This window comes from Benincasa hispida, chromosome 11, assembly GCF_027475165.1.
Source record: "Benincasa hispida cultivar pf3 chromosome 11, pf3_genome.v1.1, whole genome shotgun sequence".
NCBI classification, from domain to species: Eukaryota; Viridiplantae; Streptophyta; class Magnoliopsida; order Cucurbitales; family Cucurbitaceae; genus Benincasa; species Benincasa hispida.
The window spans coordinates 62,350,333-62,378,246 of NC_143488.1; the positions used below are offsets into that span (position 1 = coordinate 62,350,333).

The 27,914-nt window shown below is 33.0% G+C and overlaps 2 protein-coding genes and 1 non-coding gene across 5 annotated transcripts; all 3 read left to right on the top strand.

The window, feature by feature from the left end:
- The first annotated feature begins 220 nt into the window (after window positions 1–220).
- Window positions 221–1,597, top strand: LOC120090087 (Adenine nucleotide alpha hydrolases-like superfamily protein). The gene is made up of 4 exons (XM_039047576.2): window positions 221–823; window positions 911–1,020; window positions 1,095–1,213; window positions 1,335–1,597. The coding sequence occupies exons 1-4, from the start codon at window positions 649–651 to the stop codon at window positions 1,423–1,425; spliced, it is 495 nt and encodes a 164-aa protein (XP_038903504.1). The 5' UTR covers window positions 221–648; the 3' UTR covers window positions 1,426–1,597.
- A 15,776-nt stretch (window positions 1,598–17,373) lies between these two features.
- Window positions 17,374–21,192, top strand: LOC120091539 (rop guanine nucleotide exchange factor 7-like). 3 transcript variants are annotated; one of them, XM_039049619.2, is made up of 7 exons: window positions 17,380–17,971; window positions 18,048–18,164; window positions 19,271–19,425; window positions 19,522–19,596; window positions 19,675–19,968; window positions 20,045–20,377; window positions 20,451–21,192. In XM_039049619.2, the coding sequence occupies exons 1-7, from the start codon at window positions 17,482–17,484 to the stop codon at window positions 20,793–20,795; spliced, it is 1,809 nt and encodes a 602-aa protein (XP_038905547.1). In that variant the 5' UTR covers window positions 17,380–17,481; the 3' UTR covers window positions 20,796–21,192. The 3 variants fall into 3 exon arrangements, with proteins under 3 accessions (XP_090162703.1, XP_038905546.1, XP_038905547.1); XM_090306577.1 differs by having other exon boundaries at window positions 17,374–17,971; window positions 18,054–18,164; window positions 19,271–19,596; XM_039049618.2 differs by having other exon boundaries at window positions 17,376–17,971; window positions 19,271–19,596.
- TRNAD-GUC (transfer RNA aspartic acid (anticodon GUC)) lies at window positions 20,921–20,992 on the top strand. Its single transcript has one exon. It is a non-coding gene; the product is annotated as a tRNA-Asp (tRNA).
- Window positions 21,193–27,914: the final 6,722 nt, after the last annotated feature.

Sequence of the window (27,914 nt, forward strand, 5' to 3'; positions counted from 1 at the left end):
GCTACGACCATTCAAACGAATACAATGACCTATTTATAACAACACCAAAGTGCTTCAATAGTTGAGATTTGTAATTTTTTAACATATTTTATTATTATTTTTAATGCACATCGAAAAAAACAAGAGAAAGAAAATTACAATTGAGTCTCTTCATCGAAAAATGATGGGAGAACATTGTTTGAAAAATATATTTTCAGATCAAATAACAACTTTAAGAGATGCATAATTTTGTCCATAGATTCTGAGTTGAGAAATTTCTCGATGAAATTAAAAAAAAAAAATGGTAATTTAAAATTTTATTTTCATTTCAAATATATTTGTCAACTCTGGTGGGGGGAAAACGGGGACGTACGGCCCATTGGAGTCGGAAATTCCAGATAAACGAAAATGATTCGGTCGAACCATAATCCGTAATCCAACAGAGGAGTGATCAGTACACGTGGACGGCGGAGATGCAATACCACGCTAAACATCAACTTTGCAAAGAAATTGTTCCTGACGCTTGTCCCGTTATTGCCCATTTTAAAGCAACTCTGAAGTTCGCGTTGTCACTTCCCTCACGTTTTCGTTTCAATCGCACTGGTCCCATTTCACAGAAAAACGCCTCAAAGAAAAGAAGAAGAAGAAGCAACACCAGAAACCACAAAAATGGTGAAGGATCGGAAGATCGGAGTGGCTCTGGATTTCTCCAACAGCAGCAAAAATGCTCTCAGATGGGCCATCGACAACTTGGCCGACAAGGGCGATACTCTTTTCATCATCTACGTTAACCCCAATTCACTCGACGAATCTGCCCATCGCCTTTGGGCGGAATCCGGTTCTCGTCAGTAATCAATCCTCTGTTTCTTTTTTATGGTTTTCTCATTTACCCTTTTTGTAAATCTGGATGATCGTTTTGGGTTTTTGCCAGCTCTGATTCCATTGTCGGAATTCCGAGAGCCTGATGTTTTGAAGAAATACGATGTCAAAATCGACATCGAAGCACTTGATACTCTCGACACTGGGGCTAGACAGAAAGAGGTACAATGGCTTTGATTTTGATTTTGAAATCTAAATTCTAGTGGGGTGATTTTGAAATTAAACTGCGATTTCAGATTACGGTTGTGTCGAAGCTGTACTGGGGAGATGCGAGGGAGAAGATTGTCGATGCAATCGAAGATCTGAAGCTGGATTCTCTAGTAATGGGAAGCAGAGGGCTGAGTACCATTCGAAGGTTTGTCTTCTTTTTCCTCTTCTGAGAACATCGAATCCGCTATTGAAATTTGTAAATGATGAACTATTGCTTATATATACTTTTTTCTGGGAAAATTTCTGTTTGGCTGATCGGCAAACAGGATTCTGCTTGGGAGTGTTAGCAACTACGTGATTACTCACGCTCCGTGCCCTGTTACAGTCGTCAAGGAATCGAACTTTCAGCATCATTAAGGCGTGAAATCGGTGATTACTGGGTTTTGTTCTTTAATCGAGTGATCTTCTTTATTAAGTATATGCCTAAACTGAACTCCTGAAGTTCTCGAAAATTCTGTTTGTGTTCTTGAAAACCTTGATTTCCCTGTTTGGAGGATAATAAAATATTTGAAGAATTTGAATTTTTCAACTCCCTCTTGATGGTTTAATCCATGGCAAGGTGAGTGCCCTTGGGCTCAATTAAAAGGTAATTGTTTATTGATTAGCAGCAGATTTGATGGCAATTAGTTTACTATCAAATATATTTTGTTTCATGCTCAAGGTTTTAATATTTTCCTGAAGAGCATTATCTAAACTAATGGGGATCATGGGTACCTCAGTATTGTATTCAAGAACTGTCCCCCCCATGTGCCATGTTTTCTTTAGGATTGTCTGTTTTTTGTTTTCTTTTCTGAAAATGTTATTAAAAAATAGGGTTGTTTATACTTTTAGAGAATGCTTTTAAAGAACTAATTACTTCCTTCATGTAATTGGTGCCTTACCCATTTAAATTGACATTATTATTTTGTTTTTGATTGGGCTATTTGTTTCGAATATAGGTTAGAAGTTAGTATTTTCTTTTAAGGTTAAGAACAAATAATTGTCAAATAGTAATTAAAATTAAATAACTGTCAAATAAGTTGTCAAATAGTCTCTTACCATCAAATTTGTTTGGAACCCTCCGATTACATAACATTTTTTTGGGTGATGCCCTGTCCTTTAAAAATAAAAAAATAATAATAATTTTGCTCTTTTGGAGTTTAGCTACTAGAACTGATATAATGAGTATATTATAATTGATTGAGAATTTTCTACCTAGATGACATTATTTATTATTGATAAGAATCAATAGGTTAATTTAGATATATCTACTTACTCTGGCAATCGAAGTAGGAGAAGATGAAATGACATAAATCTCCCTCTTTCTCGTTCAACTATGCATGGGATTTCTCGGGCTAAATTATCAAATTTGTCTATGTTGTTTTTAATTTTTGTTTTCTATATATATAATTTAATTGATGAAGTCACTTCCAATTTCGTTCTTAATTTTTTTCTAATGTGACGTGTATGAAGTTATCTAATGTAACTTGCAAGTAAACTACTCTAATGGATGAGTTTTTCGAAAGTTTATTCTTTATTTTCTTTAACAAAAAGGCTGAATTTTTCAATCATAAAGGTGAATACTTGTTCGTTCAATCAAAGAACAAAACCATTTAGAGAAAGAAATTAATAGAGGTGTTCAAATGACTCGACAACTTGACTAACACGGACTATCCAATCAAATTATAAGGATTGGGTTGGGTTGGGTTGGTTTGAATTTTTTATGTTTTTTTTTTTTTCGTTGGGTTTGGTTCGGGTTATACTCTTAACAATTTGAATTGACTTAATCCAATCCGAATTTTTAATATTATTAGAATATATGTATATTATAACTTATAAATATTATAACTCGTATATATTTTTATGGTGTTTGTTTGAAGTTTGTGATAGATATTTTGGAGTTTGATATTTAACATTTGAGTTTTATGAAATTTTAATGATTAATATGTATTGTAGACAAATTTAAATATTTTAAGTTAATAAAAAAATATATCAAAAAATAAAAGAAAAAAATAAATAACCCGATAATTCAACTCAACTCAATCCGAATTTTAAGGTTGGGTTGGGTTTGATTGGAGATATAATTCGGATCATTCGGGTAGTCAACCCAACCAATTTGAATTTTCGGATTGATCCAAATAATCTTCTAACCCAATTCAATCCATACACATCCTAAAAATTAACATATATTTTACTTATTTATAAAAATAAAGGTAATTGTAATTGGTAGTATTTTTAGGAATAATAATGAAGTATATAATATCATTTTTAAAAATTGTAAATATAGCCAAATTTATCCGCGATAAACTTCATACTAGTGATATAGTCTATCACTGATAGACTTCTACCAATAATATGGTCTATCACCGATAGATTATTTAAATTGGATTATATTTATAATTCTTTTTACATTATGTTATATCTATTAATACTTTGAATCTAATATCTATAATTGCAATTGTTCCTACAAATAAATATATATGGCAGCTCTAACAAAAGAATTGAAACGCCAGTGAAGAAAAATTAAAAAATAAAGCAGGCCAACAGAGCCAACTAAATTGACAGAAGTTGCCCAATGAATTGGAATCCAGCAATTTCTTTTTATTCCTTTGAAAATTTTAATCTTATCGTGAAATTGACCAAATTAACTGGATTTGGTTGTTTCTAACTTTATATTTTCAAGTTTATCCTCTAAGATGAAAGTTAGTTCAAAGTTGTTTTGAACTGTCCACCTAAATGGACTTAAAATTAAATCAATTTATAGGCCTTAAAAGATGATATTACTTTTAACTCCAAGTTAATAATGGTATCAAATAAAATTTTAGATTTTAAAGAGTGCATGAATTCTAGACCTCCACGAGTATTCCATTTTAAAACGTTATTTTGTAATTTGTACACATGTACACTACTTATTTAAGTACAAAGATTAACATAACATTAATGTCTATTTTCTTAAAAAATATTATTAATAAGAAATGTTCGAATCTTCTTATACTGAAAATTTAATTAATACAACATCAAAATTAGGGATATAAATTGAAATGTTTCTTTATTTTAATTAAAAAAAAAAAATCTCTAGCAAATAATCCTATGATATGCCTTTTCTCTACTTGTATGAGATAATAAATAGTAATGCTAGATTGGGTTTGACATTTATTTGAAATTTTTAATAAAAAAATAAGTTTATAAATATTGTGAACTTGAGAGCACACCAACACATAACAAGAACACGGATATGGAGAAAAATATAATATAATAATAATTTATAATTAAATATAATATAATATATAAATATATAAAATAAATAAATAACAAAAAGTAAATAAAATAACAAAGAATGGATTTCTCCACTTTTTTCAATCTTTTTGGATTGATCACCAATATGTGTCTTTCATAACTCACCCAATGCCATTGTTTATAGGCAATTTGGCAAGTAGGAGGTTGATACATAGACACTGATAGTGTGTAATCTTAAGACACATGGATAACACATGGGGTAATGGATAAGTAACACATGACCAATGGACACTAATAATGGACATCTACATTACACCTAATTTAACATATTTATAATACTCCTCCTTAGATGCCCATTATATATGAAATATTTCTTGTTAAAACCTTACTATGAAAAAAATCCACTAGGAAAAAAAAATCTAGTGAAGAGAAAAGAGTACATATTTCATGTAATCTGATACTCTTAAAAAGTATATTTACTCCCTCTCATGGAAACATCATTTGAGATTTCTGAGTCACCGCATTCCAAAGTTGTGCACCAGTTTTTCAAAGGTTGTGGTAGGTAATGCCTTTGTAAATAAGTCTGTCAGATTCTCTTTCAAACAAATTTGTAGTACAATGATGTCGCCATTTTTTTCAAGATCATGAGTGTAGGAAAGCTTCGATAAAATATGTTTTGTTCTATATCTTTTAATATATCATCATTTGATTTGAGTTATGCATATGTTGTGTTGACTTTGTATAATATCGTTGGAAGATTTTTACTAGAAGACAAACCCCACATCTACATTACACCTAATTTAACATATTTATAATACTCCTCCTTAGATGCCCATTATATATGAAATATCTCTTGTTAAAACCTTCCTATGAAAAAAATCCACTAGGAAAAAAATCTAGTAAAGAGAAAATAGTACATATTTCATGTAATCTGATACTCTTAAAAAGTATATTTACTCCCCCTCATGGAAACATCATTTGAGATTTCTGAGTCATCGCATTCCAAAGTTGTGCACTAGTTTTTCAAAGGTCATGGTAAGTAATGCTTTTGTAAATAAGTCTGCCAGGTTCTCTTTTGAAAAAATTTGTAGTACAGTGATGTCACCATTTCCTTCAAGATAATGAGTGTAAAAAAGTTTCGGTGAAATATATTTTGTTCTATCTCTTTTAATATATCCTCATTTGATTTGGGATATGCATGTTGTGTTGACTTTTTATAATATCGTTGGAAGATTTTTACTAGAAGACAAACCGCATGTTCCACGAGTGTGTCGAGTCATTAATCTTAGTCATACACATTCTCGACAAGCCTCGTGAATTGCAAAAAATTCAGCATGATTTGAGAAAGTGACTGTTATGGTTTGTTTCATCGATTGCTATGATACAATAGTTCCTCCACCTGCGAACGGAAAACCTGTTTGAGATCTAGTTTTGTATGGATCAGATAAATATCCAGAATTTGCATAACCAACTAGATGAAAATTTGGTTTATTTGAATAAAACAAACCCATGTCCATAGTTCCTGGGAGATAATGGAGTATATACTTAATTTTGTTCCAATGTATTTTTGTTGGAAAAGAACTATATTTTACTAATAAATTTATTGAAAATGCAATATTTGGTCTTGTATTATTAGCAAGATATATAAGTGCATCAATTGCTCTAAGATATAGTACTTCATGACTAAGAAGTTCTTCATTATCATCTCGAGGTCGAAGTATATTTTTCTTCACATCTGGTGAACGAACTTGTTGAAATGTTCAAGGGATGTGCTTTTTCCATATAAAATATTTTCAAAACTTTTCCAATATAAGTTAACTGATGAACAAATATTTCATTTGCTAAATGCTCAATTCGCAAGCCAAGACAAAATTTAATTTTTCCGAGATCTTTCATCTCAAATTCTTTCGTAAGATATTCTATAGCCTTTAAAAGCTCTTCAAGAGTCCCAATTATATCTAAGTCATCAACATATACAGTTATAATAACAAATCTTGACTGTGATTTCTTTCTTAAAACACATGGATATATTGGATTATTTTGATATCATTCTTTCAACAAATATCTACTCAAGTGATTGTACCACATTTGTCTTGATTGTTTCAATCCATATAGCGATCTTTGTAACTTTATTGAATACAATTCTCGAGAATTTGATTTATATGTTTCAGGTACCTTAAATCCTTTTGGGATTCTCATATAAATATCATTATCAAGGGATCCATATAAATATCATTATCAAGGGATCCATATAAATATGTTATGATTACATCCATAAGATGCATATCCAAACTTTCATACATAGTCAGACCAATTAAATATCTTAGTGTAATTACATCCACCACTGAAGAATACGTCTCCTCATAATCAGTATCAAGTCTTTGTGAAAAACCTTGTGCAACTAATCTTGTTTTATATCTTGCGACCTCATTATTTTCATTTCTTTTCCTAATAAATACCCATTTGTATCTCACAGGTTTGACACCTTTTGGTGTTCAAACTACTAGTCCAACAATATGATATTTTGAAAGTGAGTTTAATTCTACCTCGATTGCTTCTTTCCACTAAAGTCAATCTTTTCTATGTTGACATTCTTCAACAGATTTTAGTTTAGAATCATCATTTTTAGGTATAATATCAAGAGTAACATTGTACACATGTTGTCAATAACTACATGAGTTCGATTCCATTTTTTCCTATCATGACATAGTTTATTGAAATCTCATTATTATCTTTGTTGGGTTTTATGTCCTAAAACTTATGGTTTGTAAACAATAAACTTATTCTGAAATTCAATAAAGTTATTATTGAATATATGAATTGCTTATTTCGTTTTAGAAATAAATCTAAAAAACAAAAAGATCCATGACTATTACATGAGTACTTGAACTTTATGTGGAGACAAGAGTGGATCAGGTTCGGGTAAATAATCAAAATGATCTATAGTATACGAATAAGGTTGGGTGCCTTATTCTAGTAACACTATCGAGCCCACTTTGTAGTTGTTACAAGGAGTTGTAAATAGCTACAAATGAAGTGATCCTAATTCGTTCATGTGGCGACATGAGAAGTGGGGGTGTTCTGTATAATGAGTTTGCATAAGATCGTACCAAAAAATAAGTTACTCTTACTTTATAACGATGTTTGTTGTTTAAGACTGACTATTTGAAATGATGACCTAGGTAACTTAACCTTAACCTTGAGTTAACTATGAACTCCTGTTTATTCGGGATTATCCTTAGATTTGCATAGATAAGGGTTGGCTCAATAGTGCCGGCTCAATAAGCCTCCCAATTTAGGGGTAAGACTGGGTAGATAGCTGATGATATAGGGTGCAAGATGGAATTTACTCATATCCGCTTTTAAGGATAATAGAGAGGTTGATCCCTTAAGTGCTAACTCCGGGTCTTAAACAAAGGGCCCCACCCTCTCATTGGCCCGAGAGAGATTCGGTTTAATGATCGGATTACAAACTAATTGTTTATTAGAGGATCAGTGGGACTTAAGGAACAAGAGGTAATCGTGGGTGTAAAACAATTTTTTAACCCAGTCGTTATTATGAACAATCTGTGAAGGATTAACTTATTAATCATGGTTATATTGAGTGGACACAATATATCTACAGTGAGGGGAGTACAATTACTGGGCTTTAGTGGAGTGACACAGTAGTTAACGAATGAGAGTTAATTCGATGTAAAGAGTTTAGCCAATTAATCTCGGATCGTTGAAGCCCATGATCTGTAGGTCTATTAGGTCCCCCTACTAGCTCACAAACGAAATAAGCCTTAGAATAACGTGATAAGTTGATTTGAAACGTTCAAATTCAAATTAAGAAAATTAGTAATTATATATGATATAATTACACATTTTATTTTGGAATTAAACGGAATTGGAGAATCGATTAATATTTAAATATGATTTAAATACTAATTTTAAGAATAGGGATTCATGGTCATGGAATTAGTGACAAATTAATTTAATATTTTGATATTAAATTAATAAAATTGTTTAATTAATTATTTATTATTAATTTTATTGAAAAATTAATTATTGAATTAATTTTTGTAAAATTAATAAAATTTCTATTTTAATTATAAGAATTAAAATTGATTTTTGTTTTTTTGATTTTGAAAAAAAAAATTCAAAATAAAAAGAAACTTGAAAGTTTGAAAAACCCTAAAATGTTGGATTTTTCCACTTTTGGTTTCAAGTAGGTTAGTCACATTCCACTCACAATCCAACTCAAATTTGAAGCTAGAGTTGGAATGATATCATGTAATCCAGTGTTTGCATGAAAGACTTGTATAAAACACTCAATTTTGAGTGGAGTCAACCATGCAAGTTAGAGGAATTTGTTGAGAATTGAGGTTGAAGAAGAGTTCTTCACCAACCAGAAAACCAATCTCCTTCTTCCTTTTGATTCCCTTAATCCAAACTTGTTTTGAGTCCCACAACTCAATCTAAGGCTCCTAGAGGATAGTAAGGAAGCTCTAGTGGTTGTCTCGACCAAAAGAAGGAAGAATTGCAGCTGAATCTCGTTGAAGAAGAGGATCTTCAAAAGGTATGTAATGAAACCCTCTTGATACCCTATGAACATGCTTAATTTGAAGTCAAAATTGAGGAATTAGAATACTTAATGATCATGTTTTCTTCCGCTGTGTGTTTCTTTAAACCAACAATATTAATGTATTTCACCTTCTTCATTAGTCATGTTATGAATTTCTTCATGGGTATTTATCTCCTCAACCAAGTTTTCTTGACTATTAATTATTTTTCTTTTTCGAGGATTTTTATCTTTGGAACCCATTAGTCTAACACGCTTTTGATGTGTTCCAGACTCATTAGTGACAACTTGTTGTGTTGGGATATTAATTTTTTATGGAATATTTGCAGCTAGTATATGTGACTTAGTTACTTTTTTTGCATCTATAAATACATCTGGTAACTGATTTGCTCTATTTTACAAATGAATTATCTTTTGAACTTCATGTTCACATTAATATATACGGAGATCTAAATGAGACAATAACGCTGCATTCCATATAATTTTTTTTCAACTTCTTAATTCCTCCCCTTAATGTTGGAAAATTGTCTCATTAAAATGAAAGTCGGCAAATCATGCAGTAAATACATCACCCGTTAGGGGTTCAAGATATTTGATAATTTATGGGGAATCGTATCCAAAATATATTCCTAACCTTCTTTAAGGACTCATCTTAGTACGTTGTGGTGGAGCAATTGGAACATATACTACACATCCAAAAATTCTTAGATGGGAAATATTTGGCTCATGGCTATAAGCTAATTGTAATAGAGAGTATTTATGATAAGATACTGGCATAATGCATACAAGTGACGTTGCATGCAAAATAGCATGTCCCCATATAGATGTAGGAAACTTAGCTCTCATAAGCAATGGTCTAGCAATTAACTGCAGACATTTTATGAATGATTCTGCTAAACCATTTTGTGTATGAACATGAGTTATAGGATTTTCAACACTTATCCCAATTGACATACAATAATTATCAAAAGCCAGCATTACCAAGACGAAAGGTTTTAATTGTATAATCAGAAAATTGTGCTCTTAACTTAATTATTTGAGCAAATAATCTTGCAAATGCAAGATTTCAACTTGATAATAAACACACATGTGACTATCTGCTGGATGCGTCTATTAATACCATAAAATATCTAAATGGTCCACTTGATGGGTTAATAGGTCAACATATATCACCATGAATTCGTTCTAAAAATGCAAGTGATTCAGTCCCCACTTTGACTGATGGTAGTCTAATGATTAATTTGCCTTGAGAGCAAGCATCAAATGATAATTCATTAGATCGAAGAATCTTCTGGCTCTTCAATGGATGTCCATTTGAATTCTGAATAATTCTTCTCATTATTATAGACCCTGGATGACCTAATCTATCATGCCAAATTGTAAATATGTCTGGATTTATGAACTTCAGGTTCATTGTTGCATATGTTTCAATTACTCGTATATGAGTATAATATAATCTAGAAGATAAAACAAGCAGTTCTTCTAGTATACGTTTTTTCATATGAGACAATAGATATGATATAAAGATATTCCATATTACTCTTTCTATCATTCTCGATATGATAATCATTGCAACGTATGTCTTTAAAACTAAGTAGATTCCTCTTTGATTGACTAGAGAACAATGCATTGTCAATTGTAAATTTTTTTCCTCTAAGCAAAATAATATTTGTTTTTCCAAACCCTTCAATTAGGTTTCCAGCATTGTCAGTTTGGAAAAATATTTTCTATTTGTAAGTATTGTATGTGTAATTGTATTTTCTGCTAGACATAAATCTTTTTTTACTTAGTTTTAAGTCAACCAACATATGAAAATGATCTAGGTTTCTTCACTAAAAGAAAATAATTACAATAAGAAAAACAAAATTTGGAATATACAAAGGTTAATATTTACTCAAAGGGAAAAAAAACGTGGAGATGAATAAGAAAAACAACATTAAGTCTAGATATTTTCAAAGTCAAAGGAAACACTTGATGTTCCATCAATTCTGCTGATTTTCTCTTCAGGAGATTCAAAGAAGTCCGCCACATCCAAATTTGTCATATGGGATGGGTCAAATATGTCATTATCCTGGTATACAAAATTTGCTTCCACATTTTTCTCTTTTTCCTCCAGGGATGCTTGATAGAGATCAACTAAGTGTTTTGACGTACGACAGGTACGTGAACAATGCCCAGTCATTCTGCATCGAAAGCATTTATTTTCAACACTTTTTGAACTCTTATCTTGTTGATTTTTTCTCTTTATGATCATCATTTTGTGTGGGTCTTTTGAAATTTGAATGATTAGAACGTCCATCACGAAAATAATAATTATTTCTTCATCTGCCACAGTCACGACCTCGACCACGATTATTATTAAAATTTATAGCATTCACTTCAGGGAATGGTGTCATCTTGGTTGGTCGAGATTCATGATTTTTCATTAATAACTCGTTATTTTATTTGGTCACGAAAAGACATGAAATTAGTTTAGAATATTGTTTAAAACATTTCTCTCGAAATTGCTGCTGCAGGAGCATATTTAAGACATGAAATACAGAAAATATATTTTCTAACATATTAGCATTGTTGGGATTGATGCCCTAAATCCCGTAGGTTCCTATAGTTTGTAAACTTTGTATGAACAAACTCTTTATGTGATTAATAATATAGCATATTTTATTCACTTTGTCTATAAAATATATGATATTTTAGTTGCATTAACCATAAACCAATAAACTAACATCCAATGTTATCATTGTAACTTAAACATGCATGTGGAGACTTACAGGTGAATCATGTTTAAATGATAACCTAAGTGGTTTGTAGTAGATGGATAATACTGGGTACCTTATCCTGGTGACAATACGAGTATGACCCCCTTTGTAGGTGTTACAATTGTTGTAAAGTGCTACAAATGATTTGATCTTGATCATTCATGTATTAGACATGTGAGCAGGGATATTCTATACAAAAGAGTTTGTATAAGGTTGGACCACGAAATGTTTAGACTCATTATATAACGCCGTTCATAATAGAGACTTACATTTCACCAGGATGACCATAGGTAACATGACCTAAATCCTGAGTAAGTTGTGAACTCTTGCCTATGAGGGCGGTCTTTTGATTTGTATGGATGAGAGTAACCAGATCGCTGACTCAACAAGTCTACCATTTTGGGGATTCGTCTTATTGGGAAGTTGGGAACACAGCTACACAAGATGAAATTCATTCATTCCCCAAAGTAGGGGTAAGTATATAAATTGCTCCCTTAAGGGCTGATTCCGGGTCTTGAACAATGTGACGCCACGCCTTTTCCCGGCCCGAGAGTGGTTTAATCATAGTAAGACTATGATCTATTGTTCATTAGAGGAATCAGTGGTACTTAAGAAGTTAGATGTAACTATAAGTGTAAAATAGTAATTTGACCTAGCTGTACTTACGAGCAATTTGTGAAGGGTCATTGTATTATTGATTGATTATATCCAATGGACACATAAACATATCTATAGTGCGAAGAGTGCAACTATCGGTCTTTAGTGGAATGCCTGACATGTTGGGGTTGATGCCCTAAAGTCTCGTGTCCTATAGTTTGAAACAGTTTGTATGAACGCTTGTGTTGTATACTATATGATATTTACTTCACATATTGTTTTATGCTCAGTTGCATGTTTTATTTGCTTTACCACAAACCAATAAACATAAAATCCCTGGTTATCTATATGTAACTTAAGCATGTATGTGCTGACATACATCTGGATCATGTCTTGAGTGATAACCAAAATGGTCTGTAGTATATGGATATAGGAGGGAAACCTTATCTTGGTAACGCTACGGATGCGACCCGCTTTGTGGAATAGTCACAAGTGTTGTGACTTGTCACAGATGGTTTGATTCTGATCATTCATGTAGGGGACATGCGAGCGGGGGCATCCTATACAAAGAGTTTGTATAAGACCTGACCACGAAGTGTTAACGTCTTGTTATATAACACCGTTCATGAGAGAGACTTCAGTTCACTAGGATGACCGTAGGTAACATGACCTCAATCTTCAGTGAGTTGGAAACTCCTGCTATTGAGGGTGGTTCTTTGATTTGTATGGGTGCAAGTGGCCAGATCGCCGATTCAAACATATCATTTTGGGGGATTCGTCTGATTTGGGAGCTGGGAACTCAGTTACACAAGATAGAATTCACTCCTTCCCCAAAGCAGGGGTAAGTAGATAGATAGCTCCCTTAAGGGCTGATTCTAGGGTTTGAACAATATGGTGCCACACACCTTCTCTTGGCCTGAGAGGTGTTCACACATAGATGGACTATGTTGTATTGTTCATTAGAGGAATCAGTGGTACTTAAGGAGTGAGATATAACTATAGGGACAAAATGGTGAATTGGCCTAGTTGTACTTACGAGTATCTGTGAAGGGTCATCGTACTCATGATTGGTTATATCCGATGAACACAAAAATATATCTATGGTAAGAAGAGTTCAGCTGTTGGTCTTTAGTGGAATTCTCGACAGTTAACGGATGGTGGATCTCGTGGCTAAAGAGTTTAGTCATTTATTCACGGACCGTTAGAGCTTCGAGTCACGGGTCCATTAGGTCCCCTAGGTAGCTTGGGTAAAGTCGAGAATCAGTATTTGGGTCAGTTTGAAATGTTCAAATTGACAAGAGGGAGTTCGATTATATATGATATAATTGAACTAGTTGATTATATATGATATAATTGACTAAATGTATGAGATACATTATTTTGGAGGAAATTAGATATAAATATAATTTATATCAACTGGAGGAGAAATTACTATAGTAGATATGTGATATCAAACTATAGGGTAAGAATATAATATGATGATATTCATTAATTATTAAATTGGTTAATTATATGATAATTGGCCTAAAACATCTCTCAGTCGTGTGTTAGTGGAAGCAGCCACATTTGATTATGGTAACCAATGAATAAAATGAAAATTTGTTTAAATTTGCAAATGTTTAGAAAAATTGGCATCGGTGTCAAAACGTAGCGATCACATAGTTTGAGAGCCTTTACGATAGTTGCTCATCGCCTAAACGATCACACGCCATCGCCTAAACAATTGCACTCTAGTCTCTAAACGATCGCTTAAGCTTTCCTAAATGATCGCATAGTGTGCCACGTTTTCTAAACGATCGTCCACCATTTACTAAACGATTGCTTAGTAAAACCTACACGATCGTGTAGCTTCTTCTAAACGATAAACACTTAGCTATACAATAGTTCCTTTTCTCTCTCACTTGTTTATCGTCTACACGATTTATTCTTTTTTCAACCTCTACCAAATTCACCAAAGACCACTCTTTGAATTCTCACTTCAAGAATACCAATGGCTTCATTTGGTGGTGTCGTCCCCGTTGCATTCACTTGTTCATGACTGTTCGTGTTGCTGCCGTTTGTGTAGACGATCATGCTGCTGCAGCCAGCACGTTTGCTGGGCGATAATGTACGGGTTGAGGTTTCCATTGCATTTGAGTTCTAAAGCTCGAAGAGGGTTTTCAACTGGTATGAGAACTCCGTCCCTTGTATTTTAGTGTTCAAAGCATGCCTTTAGTTAGTGTGGATTTGCATAATTGTATATTAGAATGTGTATCTTGTATTTCGGTCACGATGAAATTGAAAAGATCCGAATGCGCTCGTGGATGCTCTTCATTAAGAGTTCCTTCACTACAGTGGTGAATAATGTAATTAAAGCGTTTAATTAATTATTCATATACCATTGGAGCTTCAAGCTACAGGTCCATAAGGTCCCCTTGGTAGCTCAAAAGGATTTAGTTGAGAATCAGTTTTTGGGTCAATTTGAATTGTTCAAATTAATAAGAGAGATTTAATTATATATGATATAACTAAATTGTTTCAATTATATATGATATAATTGTCATGATGTATTTGATACATTATAGTTTAATGAGAGAAAATAAATATGTGAATGGGATTCAAATATATTTTTTATGAATGTGATTCATAGTTGTTAAATTTAATATAAATATGATTTATATTAAATGCCATAAAATAGAGAAAAGAAACTATAGTTTATATTGTATATTATACAATATTAAACTATAGGTTATATGTTATATTTTATATAACATATAGTTTAATATAAACATAATATGATAAGTTAGTTATCATATTTATTTATACTATTTTATTATTTTGAATAATAACTTCTCTCTTTTCTCTCCAACCACATTAGTGTGTGGTAGGGGTGGAAACAGTTCGGTTCGGTTCGGTTTGGTGGTCAAACCGAACCGAACCGTATATATGCGGTTTGGTTCGGTTTCAAATTTGGTTTTGACATTTTAAAAAATCCATGTTATATTCTTTTTTTAATTAAAAACGGTTCAATTCGATTTGGTTTTAAATTTGGTTTTGTTCTTTAAATTAAAAGCGGTTCGTTTTTAAATTCGATTTTTCTCTTTTTTTAAACATATAAATAAATAAATAAATATATTAGTTAAAAACGATTCAGTTCAGTTTCAAATTCGGTTTTCGGAAGTGAAATTGAATAGAACCGAATTTTTCGAGGGATACATGAAGAGAAAGGTTCTTCAAGGGTAATGTATCTTGAACCATTTTTCTTATATCAAGCATGCTGTAATTTATTTTGAATGCATATCTTGTATGTTTACTGTAAATTATGTTTTCAATAATTAATGGAATTTGGATGATCCGCTTCCACTCAAGGATCTCTTTTAATACGTGTTCCTTCAAGCATCAATCATTTTCTTTCTGCATAACAATAGTTTCAAACTGATTCTAAATAATATGGAGTTGTAATCACTTACTAATTTGAAATCTTGTAGCTTCAAATGCATTCACTTATAACGAGCTTTAAGAAGAAAAATTGTTTTCTGATGATCATACCTCTCTTTTAAAATTTTCCACAAGATACGAGAATCTTTTATTATAAGATACTCCATTTTTAATCTTTAGTGAAGATGATGACGAAGGAAAATTATAACTTTTACTTTGTCTTGACTAGATGTCATATTTTCTTCTTTAATAGTCTCTCCAAGATTCATAGCATCCAGGTGGATTTTGGCATCAAGTACCTATGACAAATAATTGCTATCATTAATATTAAGGGTGAAAAATTCTAATATTGTGAGATTTGTCATGGCAGCAATATCATAAAATATTGTATTTGTATTAAAAATTTAATAGATATTAAATATGCAAAAAAAATTAATTTATTAATTATAATGAAGAGGAAAAAACCGACATACATTTAGGACCCACATTTAGCAAGGAAAACGAAAGGAGCTCGTGCTGATAACGTGTTGTGAATTTGAGGAGCACAACGAGAACACAGATATGAAGAAAATATAATATAATAATAATATAATAATAATATATAATAAAATAAATAAATATTAAAATTATTATAATATATAAAATAAATAAATAACAAAAAGTAAATAAAATAAGAAAGAATAGATATCTCCACTTTCTCCGATCTTTTCGGATTGATCACCAATATGTGTTTTTTAAAATCCACAAAATGTCACAATTTATCCACAATTTGGCAAGTAGGAAGTGAATTAATGGATACTAATAGTGTATAATCTTGAGACACATAAACAACACATAGAATAATAAATAAGTGACACATGGCCAATGAACACTAATAATGGACATCTATATTACACTTAATTTAATATATTTATAATAATAAATATTATTTGTACTTACAGCTCTATTAACATATTGCCAAACCCCTACATTGTTTACCTTTTGAATGATGAAAGTCGATATAAAAATTGTGCATAAATAAATATATTTTTGCAAAAATAAAAAACCAAACAATTAAATGGTTATAAAAACAAAAGGTTTCTATTGTTTTCTACCCATATTTTGAAAGACAAGCTTGTATTTACTAGATGTGTGCAGTTGTAAATTTTGTTAATCCCCATATTTTGTCTCTTTAAGAGAAAGGTCATTCCTCCGTTTGATAGATGCTCATTATCTTAGTTGGGTGTCTTCTGTTTTGAATGACAACCTTGTATTTACTAGCGTTTTTTGTTTTTGGTTTCTTGTTTTTTTGAAAAATAATTATCCAAACAATTCCTCAATGTTCCTTTTGTATGAAGCAACCCTCAAAATCAATCACCAAACCACCACAACCAATGAGAGCCATATAGGATGAGAAATTTGCTTGCAATTCTGGTCTTCAACCAAACCATCCTAATTCCTAATGATGAAAACATACTGAATTGTATCACATTCGTCTATATTTAATCACCAATTTGATGATCCGTCCATTGCAAGAATACATTACTTTCTAAAAAAAACATAAAATGAGTTGCAAGACTTCATCGAATTACCTTTCTTAAGTAATTTAAACTCCAAAGTAAAGCAACCGTAATTAATAACTTAAATGTAAAAAAAGAAAAAAAGAAAAAAAATTTACTATCAATCCAAATTTCCATTCTCAAATCCCAGGGGACCAGAAAGCAACATTTTCAAAACATTAATGGAGAAATAGGCTCTTCCTTCATGTGTTGAAGCAAGTATCAATAATCATTTCCTCGTCTTTTACACGCATATAAACTATAAACTTACCATGCTTCTTCTTCTAACCTCCCCAAAAATTCTGGGTTGGTTAAAACCCTAATGGACTTAACTTTCACCCACCAACAAGACACCGAACCAATTCCACTTACAAATCATTCCCCCACCCGCTCCGATTGCTTCAACCCATTTTCCAATTTGGGCTACTGGGTTTCCAAGTCCGCTCGAAAATTGTGCCAGAAGGCTCGATTCTCAACTGGGTTTTGCTGCAGAGGGCTGGAATACAGGGGAATGGTGGTGAATAACTCTGCGTTTCTGGAAGTGGTTGCTATGGAAATTGAAGGGAAGGAAGAGAAATGCGATGTGTTTGGGAATTCCCAGAAGGTGTTTGATGAAAACACTGGTTCAACTTCAAGTTCTGATTTGTTGACATCTAAGGAAACAGGGGAGATGGAGGAACAGAGGATGCAAGATGAAGAGTCGTCTTCTTCTTCTTCTTCTTCTTCATCAGCAGCTTCAATGGGATGGCCTCTTCACAAAACGGGGGGTGAAGGTGAAGAAGGAGTGGAGAGAGAAATATCTACTGATTCAGGTAAAGTCCTGTGTTAATAATACAATGATGATTGTGGTGATGAAATTTGATGATGGTTTTGTGTTTGGGGTTTTAGAAACAGAGATGATGAAAGAGAGGTTTTCAAAGCTGTTGCTGGGTGAAGATATGTCAGGGTGTGGAAATGGAGTCTCTACTGCTTTGGCTATATCCAATGCCATTACCAATCTCTGTGGTATGTCAACACTTTTAATATACATGTTCATGAAGAGAAAAAAAAAATCTATTTTACTAAAGAAATTCTGTTAGTCAAATCATGTTTACTCTTAAAATTTTAATTTCAGGGCATTTCATTCTAAACTTAAGCATGTGTTGTGATTTTATCGAATTTTCAATTTCTACTAAACTCATACACTACTTTTTTAACAAGATGTCATGAGTTACTTTGTTTTTTTTTTTTTTTTTTTTCTTTTGAAACTCCATTAACTTATCCATTAATTTACAACATAAAATTAATTATAACTAAATATAAAAATCTACATCATAATTATTTTAAATTAATTAATTAAAAATTAATGACAAGCATTATTATTTTTACAAAGTTAGTAAAAAATCTAAAAGTCTAAGATCAAATGCAAATTAAACTCAACTCGAACAAAATGTAACATTTTGAAATTTAGGGATCAAATAAAATTTGAGGATAAAATGTAATATATTGAAACTTTGGGATCGAATAAAAATTATACTCAAAATTTTGTGATCAAAAAGATATTTTTTATTATACGTATGGTTAAAACAAATAAAGGTATGAAGATTTGAATTTTTCACCTCAAACAAAGAAATGCATCTCCCTTATTACTCAACCATTTGTATGTATTTTTTTAAAAAAAACCTTTGCGTACTTATTTACTTCGGTAGCTAATAATTTTGTTGTTTTAGAAATGAGCTTTCAATTTTAAATTATTTGGAATTTTTATGAATATATATTGCCCTTATAGGAAGAATTATTGTTCTATTGTAATCAGATTTGATTTTGATCTAATACACGAGTGAAAACAAATTATTAAAAACATACACATGCAACTAAAAGTTTAGAAGTTATAATATCTCATCCTAGGTGAAGATGTTAAAAAAAATTAATATCCTATTATATAGTTTATTGAAATAATAAATTTTAACCCAAAAAAATATTAGTAGGTAACAACATAAAGTTCAATTGCATGAAAGAAATAGTCTATTTATTTTATTAAAAATGTGAGCTCTTGTGAGATCCTCAACAAAATGAAACAAAAGGAAAAACTATGAGGCAAAACAATGATGGTTGGGTTGTTGAACATGAAGGCAGTGTATTTGGACAATTATGGAGATTAGAACCTTTAGAGGCAGAGAGAAAAGCAATGTGGGAAAGAGAGATGGAACTGTTGCTGTGTGTTAGCAATCACATTGTCGAATTGATTCCTATTTGGCAGACATTCCCAGACGGAACCAAACTCGAGGTTCAATTCAATTCAATTCAATTCATTACCAAATTCAGTTTTCCTCTCTACCTTCAATTCTTTCATGTTCTTCTTTCTTTGGCTCATCATCATCAGATCATGACTTGCCGCCCCCGTTCAGATCTTTACGTCAATCTCCCAGCTCTTCGTAAATTAGACCACATGCTCCTTGTAAGTTCAATTTTAACTAAATACCCACTTTTTCAAACTTCATTCTTCTTACTAAAATTTTGTTAATTTGCTCTGCAGGGTATATTAGACAGTTTTGTTGATTCAGAGTTCTGGTACGTTGATCAAGGGATTCTTGCTGCTGATCAGGTCGATGCCTCTTCCTCTTTCCGTAAAGTTCTCGAACGTCAAGACGAAAAGTGGTGGCTCCCCATCCCCAGAGTCCCCAATGGAGGCCTCTCTGAATCTTCAACAAGACAGCTACACCACAAGCGAGACTGCACTAACCAAATTCTCAAAGCTGCCATGGCTATCAACTCTCTTACCTTGGCTGAAATGGATATCCCTATTTCATATTTGGAGTCTCTTCCAAAGGTAAGCCAATTTTATGATTCAAATATATAATAATTAGATCATTTAATGTAACATCAACGTCAATACTTTGTTTCAGAACGGAAGAGCTAGCTTGGGAGAAGCGATTTACAAGCACATTTCTTCAGATGAATTTTCCCCTGTTTGGTTGTTGGAATGTCTTGACATATCCTCAGAACACCAAGCCATAGAGATAGCTAACCGAGTTGAGGGAGCAATGTATGTATGGCGCAAAGGAATAGCCTCCAATAATTCAAAATCGTCTTGGGAAATGCTCAAAGAACTGGTGATTGATGGAGATAAGATCGAAGTATTAGCAGAAAGAGCAGAGTTAGTACTGCTTTGCCTTAAGCAACGGTTTCCTAATCTCCCTCAAACAAGCCTGGACATGAGCAAAATCCAATACAACAAGGTGGGTGTGTGTGTTTCTTTCTCTGTTATAATTCCGACAATTTTGCCAACTGAATTTGGTTTATTTTGTTTAGGATGTTGGGAAGGCTATTTTAGAGAGCTATTCGAGAGTGCTGGAGAGCTTGGCGTATAACATTGTGGCTCGCATCGAGGACTTGCTTTATGTGAATGAAATGACAAAGCATTCAGATCAAATTCCAGGGATTTCCCAACTGGGAATTGTCGCTCATAATAGCAGTAATCGAATACAAATCTCAGTGCCATTTTCCAGTTCCCCTTACACCACAAAATTCATAAATCCCAGTTTTTCTACTGTGGACCTCGTTGGAACAAGGTCGCTTATTCCCAAAGCTCCCCAATGTGGTCTTGAAGAATCTAAGAAATCTGAGTTCAGCAAACCACAAGATTTGATGGACTGACCATAATAAGGTTCCTTGTAGAATTACAGGGTACAAATATGTAACACAATCTTTTACTTGTATACAAAGGTTAAGGGGAAATAAATTTTCCCCACTATAAACCAAGCATAAGATATAACCGTCAAGTCGTTGTAGTATAGTGGTAAGTATTCCCGCCTGTCACGCGGGTGACCCGGGTTCGATCCCCGGCAACGGCGAGTTCTTCTTTAAATTATGTTTGAGGGAGACGGGTTCGATCTCCGGTAACGTTAAAAATATTTTAATTTCCTTTTTCCAAATAAACATTTTGTTTAATACATATTTTGTACCCACAAGTCACAATTACATCCTTCATGTATTCCCTTTTTTTCACTATTCAATTTCACATTCCTTGTTTGCATTGGATCTTTCATTGATTCCTATTTTGTTCTTTTATTATTTCATACTTTTATTTGTATCTCTATTTTTTCCGTCTTTTATGGAGCTTATTTTATTTATTTATTTTACTAATAAATAATTAGTAAATTGAAATTAAAAACTATACATATACATCCTTTAACAAATACAAATCCCTTCAATTTTTTCTTTCAAATATAAATTCCTTTACACAAATAACTGCACTCATCTTTTCAACTTTCTTCACATAATAACTATATATCTTTTTCTCAATCACTCTCCAACTCCATTTTATTAAAAAGCTCAAAAGTTTTCCATAGAGAATGGAAATTAATTATCCTAACTCTTTGTTGGAGAAACATTCAGATGTGAACGAAAGAGATAATTTCACAAAAAAAAACTATTGAACTGAGAAGTACGATTATTTTATGAACGTCTAGTTATTTTCGTCAAAAATAAAAATTTTTTAAAAAAGAAAATATAAGTATTCGCTAATAATTTATTTGAAAGGCATGAAATGCCGTTTTGAAGTTTTTTTTCCCCTCTAAAATTAGAGTTAATTAATAGACAATTTATTATTAAGTTTTTTCTCATGTAATACCTTTTTCTTCTTCATTTAATGTTAGATTATATAAATGTTCAGTTTTTTTACATTTGAATCAAAGATTCTACATCTAAATAATTTCTTTTAAGAAGATATAATTATTTGTTAATTACTACTTATTTGAAAACAAACACACACACACACACACACATATATATATATATATATATATATATATAAATTATTTAATTAATTAAAAAACTTATTTGAAGTTCTATATCTAAATAATTCTATTGTATATAAATTTTTAAATTTAATTCAAGATATATTTATTTAAAAATTTATGTTCTATTTTTTTTTTAACCACGTGCATCATGTATGTCCTTTCAGTAGTTTTACAAAAGTATAAAAGTCATCACAACCATTCATAATTTAGTATGGAACAAAATATAACCTCCAAGCAAGGATATTTCCATATTTCTAAAGAGATGCATCAATATGGAAGATAATTAACGTTTACGTAGAAAAATCTATGAAACATAAAAAATAAATAATAAAAAGTTATTGTTGAATAAGAAATTTTGGACAAATCACAAATTACCACGTAGTTTACCAAATTAATGATGAAATTACAAATAATTGAATTAGGGACTTATTAAAAGTTGACACGTGTTCCAAGTTGAAACTGAAGTCATAAATTGGCAAATCTCGATGATGTCATGTGTTTTCGTCTTAACCATTGAATCAAATTAATTATTTTGGTCTAATTAAATATTAAAGTTTGGCTTAAAGTTAAATTGGACCCAAGCATATACTTAATTTGACCAAATGTCAAAGAAGACCCAAATCCAATAATTTAGGTCCAAGTGCCAGGTCCATGGACCGACCAAGTCCAAGTCCACAAAACTCGCCTGAGAGCTCTATAAATTCTCTTCATTTGTGGAGGACAGAAAATTCTACACTACAGAAAGACCAGAGAGAATTCTCTTAATGATCAGAAGACTCCTAGACTCCAAAAGCTGCATACTCCTTGAGGACACAAGTCTCCTGAAGATATAAAGTTTCTTCCAAGACTTTGACTCAAGAACAACACGCGCTCCGCTTTCTCAAGTCAAGCGACACATTCAAATGAGAGAGACTGTAATGACCCGACCCCCTAGGACTCAAGTTAGGCCATTACTAAACATATGCATGCATGAAACTTAAAACGACATCCTTTTGTAGTGAAATAAATGCTAAATAAATAAGTTGAACTCAAAAGACTTCATGAAATTTAGATATTAAAAACAAACGATAGGGTACCCATAAATCATAAATGATAATAAATAGGTCTGAAAACAAATCTTAATAGTAAGCTTCAAACATCAAATTGAAAGTTGAAAAACATGGAAAGAAATCTAAATATCATGAGTGGAAGCATAAAATTGGTCCCTAGTGGCTCGTTCAAGGGTTCCTCTTGTCATTCACCAGTGCGTCATTTCCTTTACTTGAAACATAAACATGAGAAAGGGTGAGTACAAAATACTCAGTAAGTAAACCCACTACTGGGGTCGGGCTAGGCATCTATGTCCTCTAGATGCCTACCTCTAGTAGAACATAAAAATTGCTCTAGTCCTCATGGGACACATACATACATGCAAAACTGGTTTCTATCCTACTGTAGTTAAGTATGTCCACTACCTCTGGTGAATCCCGAAGGAAACACAATATCTAGTGAATCCCAAAGGAAACAAAATATCTGGTGAATCTCGAAGGAAACACAATATATGGTGAATCTTGAAGGAAACAAAATCTGGTGAATCTTGAAGGAAACACAATCTGGTGAATCTTGAAGGAAATACAATATCTAGTGAATCCCGAAGGAAACACAATCTGGTGAACCGCGAAGGAAACACAATACCTAGTGGGCATCTAAATAATCAGTAAAGACACTATCACAGTCTCAACAAATCAGTAAAGACACTATCACAGTCTCAACATCACAACTATTACAATATGGTTTTATAACATACATATACACCTTAACATCATGGCTATACAACATGCATATATGCCTCTATATCCTCATATCAAATACACCCTCAGTGAATCAAGTATCACCTCTTACTAGCATGCAAGTCTCTACATGCACAAATAAATATTTCAGATTCTCATACAAGAACATATATCGGTCATACTATACTATCAATATATCATGTTATCGTTCTGTCATAATATTTATCTATCATGCTGACATATATCTAGTGTCTGGCCCGTGGGCAGTTCCAATAGTAAGATTACTTACTTTGATATTAGGTTGAACCAAAAAGCAATTGAATCTTTGTGAAATTCTTGAATCCTTAATCGAGCCAAATATTTGAGCAACTAACCTCTTATAATCTTCACAATCTTTGAATTAAATCCTAGTACATAAACCAAAATAAAATTTAACCTTTAGGTTCACACCTAATCGTTTAATCACGCCAAAATCAGCAACAAAACTTAATAACTTAATTCGTATAAATTACATTCAAACTGAACAAGTCACAAAGCCTCAAATCTTACCAAAATTCTTGTCGAAATCACCTTAACTCTACTTGACAGCACGCTAACGACCTTTTAAACTCCTTCAAACTTTCAAATTCAACCTCCAAAATCACGATTGAAATGATAATTAAACATGTTATTTATTGGTTCACACACACACACACACACACACACACACAATTTGATTCCAAATTCCAAAGATTAGGAAACTAAAACTCAACAATTTGAGATAATTAACTTAAATTTTCCTAAAAAAATGGGGATGTTACAGAGAATCAGAGGATCAAGTACTAGAGATCAAATCACATCTACATAAAATCAACATCAACACAAGTTCAATTCCACGAAACAAGTTTCCCTGGAAACTATGTGTGAATAAATTCCTACACCCAGTAGGACATCTCTACCTCTCATCTCTTTCTCATCCAAATCACCAAATCAACAAATGGCACCGAAGAAAGCTACATCCAGAGCATCTTCTGAAAGCAACTCCTACACGGGACTTGTTATCTGCAGTCGTTCGAAAGAGACCTTGTAAGAACAAGAGCAAGGTTCCATCATCGCACATAGCATTCTGAAATAATTAATTGAATCTCTAAGAGGCGGGATCATCATCAAGGAAAATCCCCTATTTGACAACTTTGCTCCAACGTCTGATTGAGCAAAGAAAGAATCATACCCGGATGCAGTGTTTGTCATGATAGCCGACGTAATAGCCGATGTGGCCATGGTAGAGATGAAGAGGAATATAAATTTTCTGATGAAAACAGTTGATGAGTGAGATCATGAAATCACTGCCTTAAGAAATTAGATATAGGCTCATGAAACTGCTGAGTTGAGCCAAACTCTTGTTGTCAAAACCAATGACAAAGGAAAAACCGTGTTGCAGGAAAATTTGCCGCAATAATAAACTTTTGTTGCTTTTTTTATCAATCCAACAACTGTAGGATATGATCATCAACTCCTTCAGAGCTCAATATGGAGGCCTGTCTCAGAATTCTTTTATGTACTTCATGTCACATCTTTTGTCGAGCTTCCCTATTGAACCTGGAAAGAGGTGTGAAGATAACGAATACCACCTTTTTTTTTTTTTTTTAATATCTATTGTCTCATTGTCTCATTTGTTGTTGTTGTTATATATATATATATATATATATATATATATATATAAAGTATAAGACACATCCCCTCCCAATGCGATTGTTCATTGCTCAATAAACTAACTTAACTATTTCGCAAAATTGGTCTATTATTTTACAGACTTTACTCATGGTATCCATTCCTAGTTTTAAGCACAAGACTAAGCAGCGTTAGGTCTTTGGTATGTGGCAGATCTTAACCTTTTGTGGCTGTTAAGGATCAATATCTGAAACTCCTCGTGTGGCTATCTGGGGAGGGAAATACATTTTGAAAACGTAAGTTGACGAGCTTAGTGAATTCCTTACATACAATGATAATTCAATCATTATGGAATTAACAACCACCATATGATAACTGAAAGCATGTTAGTAAACATGAGACAATTATACTTCAAACCTGTACTTAAGCTTTACCAGGGTAGACCATTCCATACTCCTGGTTAATGAGGTGGAACCATATTCACACCTTTGTTCACTAAGGTGCAACCAACTCAACACACTCAGTTTTTGTGCTAAGGCGAAACCCACTCAACGCATAGCACTCATCATATGTGCATGTAAAGCTCTCAACTTGATACTAGATCTAATGGTTTTCAAACTTACTTTCAAAAACCATAACTTAAACATTCAAACAAGAGTTTCAAATAACTCAAAGCATAAAAACATAATTTCTAAAGCTTTGCTAAAACAGTCATTCATACTTAATCAGCAATAGCTCTTTCCTTTGTTTGAAATTCCCAAGCCAACCTTAACAGGCGAGAACTAAGCTTCCTAATCAACCCTTACTGTTCTGAACGCAAGGCTGCCCTTCTACTGACAAGGCTTGGATGTCTGGTTCACCCTGCCAATGCCCAGAAAAGGCTCCAACGCTTGGTTGGGCTTCTTGGATGCCTAGTCCTTGTTCCTTCCTTTTGATTCTTCTCTCATTTTAGTTTTACCCTTTTAGATGGAAGAATGAATTTGTGATGAGAAGTGCAATTCCCCTTAAAGGTATTTATAGGCACTCCGATTCCTCCACAACTTGACACTTAGCTTGCATGGAGGGTTCATTCATCTTCAATCTAGGGTGGCCAATGCATGGTCCTTTTTAAGGTGTCAACCTCCGAATTCATAGGCCTTCTCCTTGCTCCACATGTAGTCTACCTCTTCCTTGCATGCTGACCATAGGTGTCCCTTCCTTGCTTGTCCAACGCATGGGTTGATTTTGGTGTCAAACTCCCGCCTTGGCTTGATTCTCAGTTATCCACCTCCTACTTAGACTTAGTCAAAATTCTATTAAGTTGAGCCACGTACTATACTTCGCTATCAATTTAAGCTGATCTTCCAAGGAAACTTGTTCCAATGCATGGTCCTTGGCTTGGATGCATGGCTTGGTTTGATGCCACTAACTTGACTCCATACTTAGGTTATAACACCCTCCTCCCCATGTGTTTACCCTTGCCAAATTCTTATGGCATGCGTTCACATGGTAGGGGTAGGCTTAGAGTTTTCTCAATTGAACTACGAGTTAAGCTCTCTTTCCCAGTACTTAATCAAAATCCACTATCCTTACTAGTTCTATGCACCCCCTTACCTTTGGTATGAGTTTGAAACTTCCACAACTTCAACTATAGCTTTAACTTAGGTTAGTATACCCAGGTTTAAGCTTTTACTATTTATATACTTAGCACTTTGGTTAGCTTCCTATTCACTATATGGACTATGCGTCCACTTTCCTCCAAAATACAACCAAATTTTGAGCATACTATGCATCCACACCAATGCATACCAACGCTCACCTTAGATAGCTCTTGTGTCAATGCTTGCACAAGCCTCTTGCCTAAGGTCTCTTGCTGCACGCATCAACCTAGTCTCAGTGCTCAGTTCCCAGCCTCATCGCATAGCTTTTAGCCTCATCACATATCCATTAGTTGCAAGCCTCAACGCATGCCCGGTGCCCCTACGCTCAGTGCCTTCCGCCCATCCTTGCGCGTAACCGAGTGCTTCCTCAATTCAAAATGATTTTTAGTCAATGCACGATGGCCTTTACTCGATGCATGATTGTTTCTTTGCTCACGCATACTTGATGCACGATCGTTGCCTTCCTCAATCATGCATACTCGATGCACGATTCCTTTCTTGATGCTTGGCCTTCCTTTTCATGGCCAACACTTAGCCAAAATTTCTTCTTGCTAGGCTAACTTATACACAACCAAGAGCTAGGTCTCCAATACTTAAAGCATCTTTCCTTCTTTATTTCCTTATCTTTTATCTATTTCCCTAAAATTCCACACTAACTCCCCCTCATTTTACTAAGCTCACATACTTTGAAAATTTTTGGCTTCCTTAGCCTAGCCTTCTCTTCTTTTTAAACTTCTTAACCCACATGGCTATTTGAATCATGTTTTAATCTAGGTCGGGGTTTTACACTTCAAGTCGTACACTAAAAGAATTGACAACTTGGGGATGCCTATTGGGTACCAACTGTTGAGTTTTATGTCCTAAAACTCGTGGTATGTAAACAATGGAGCTTATTCTGAAAATTCAATAAAGGTG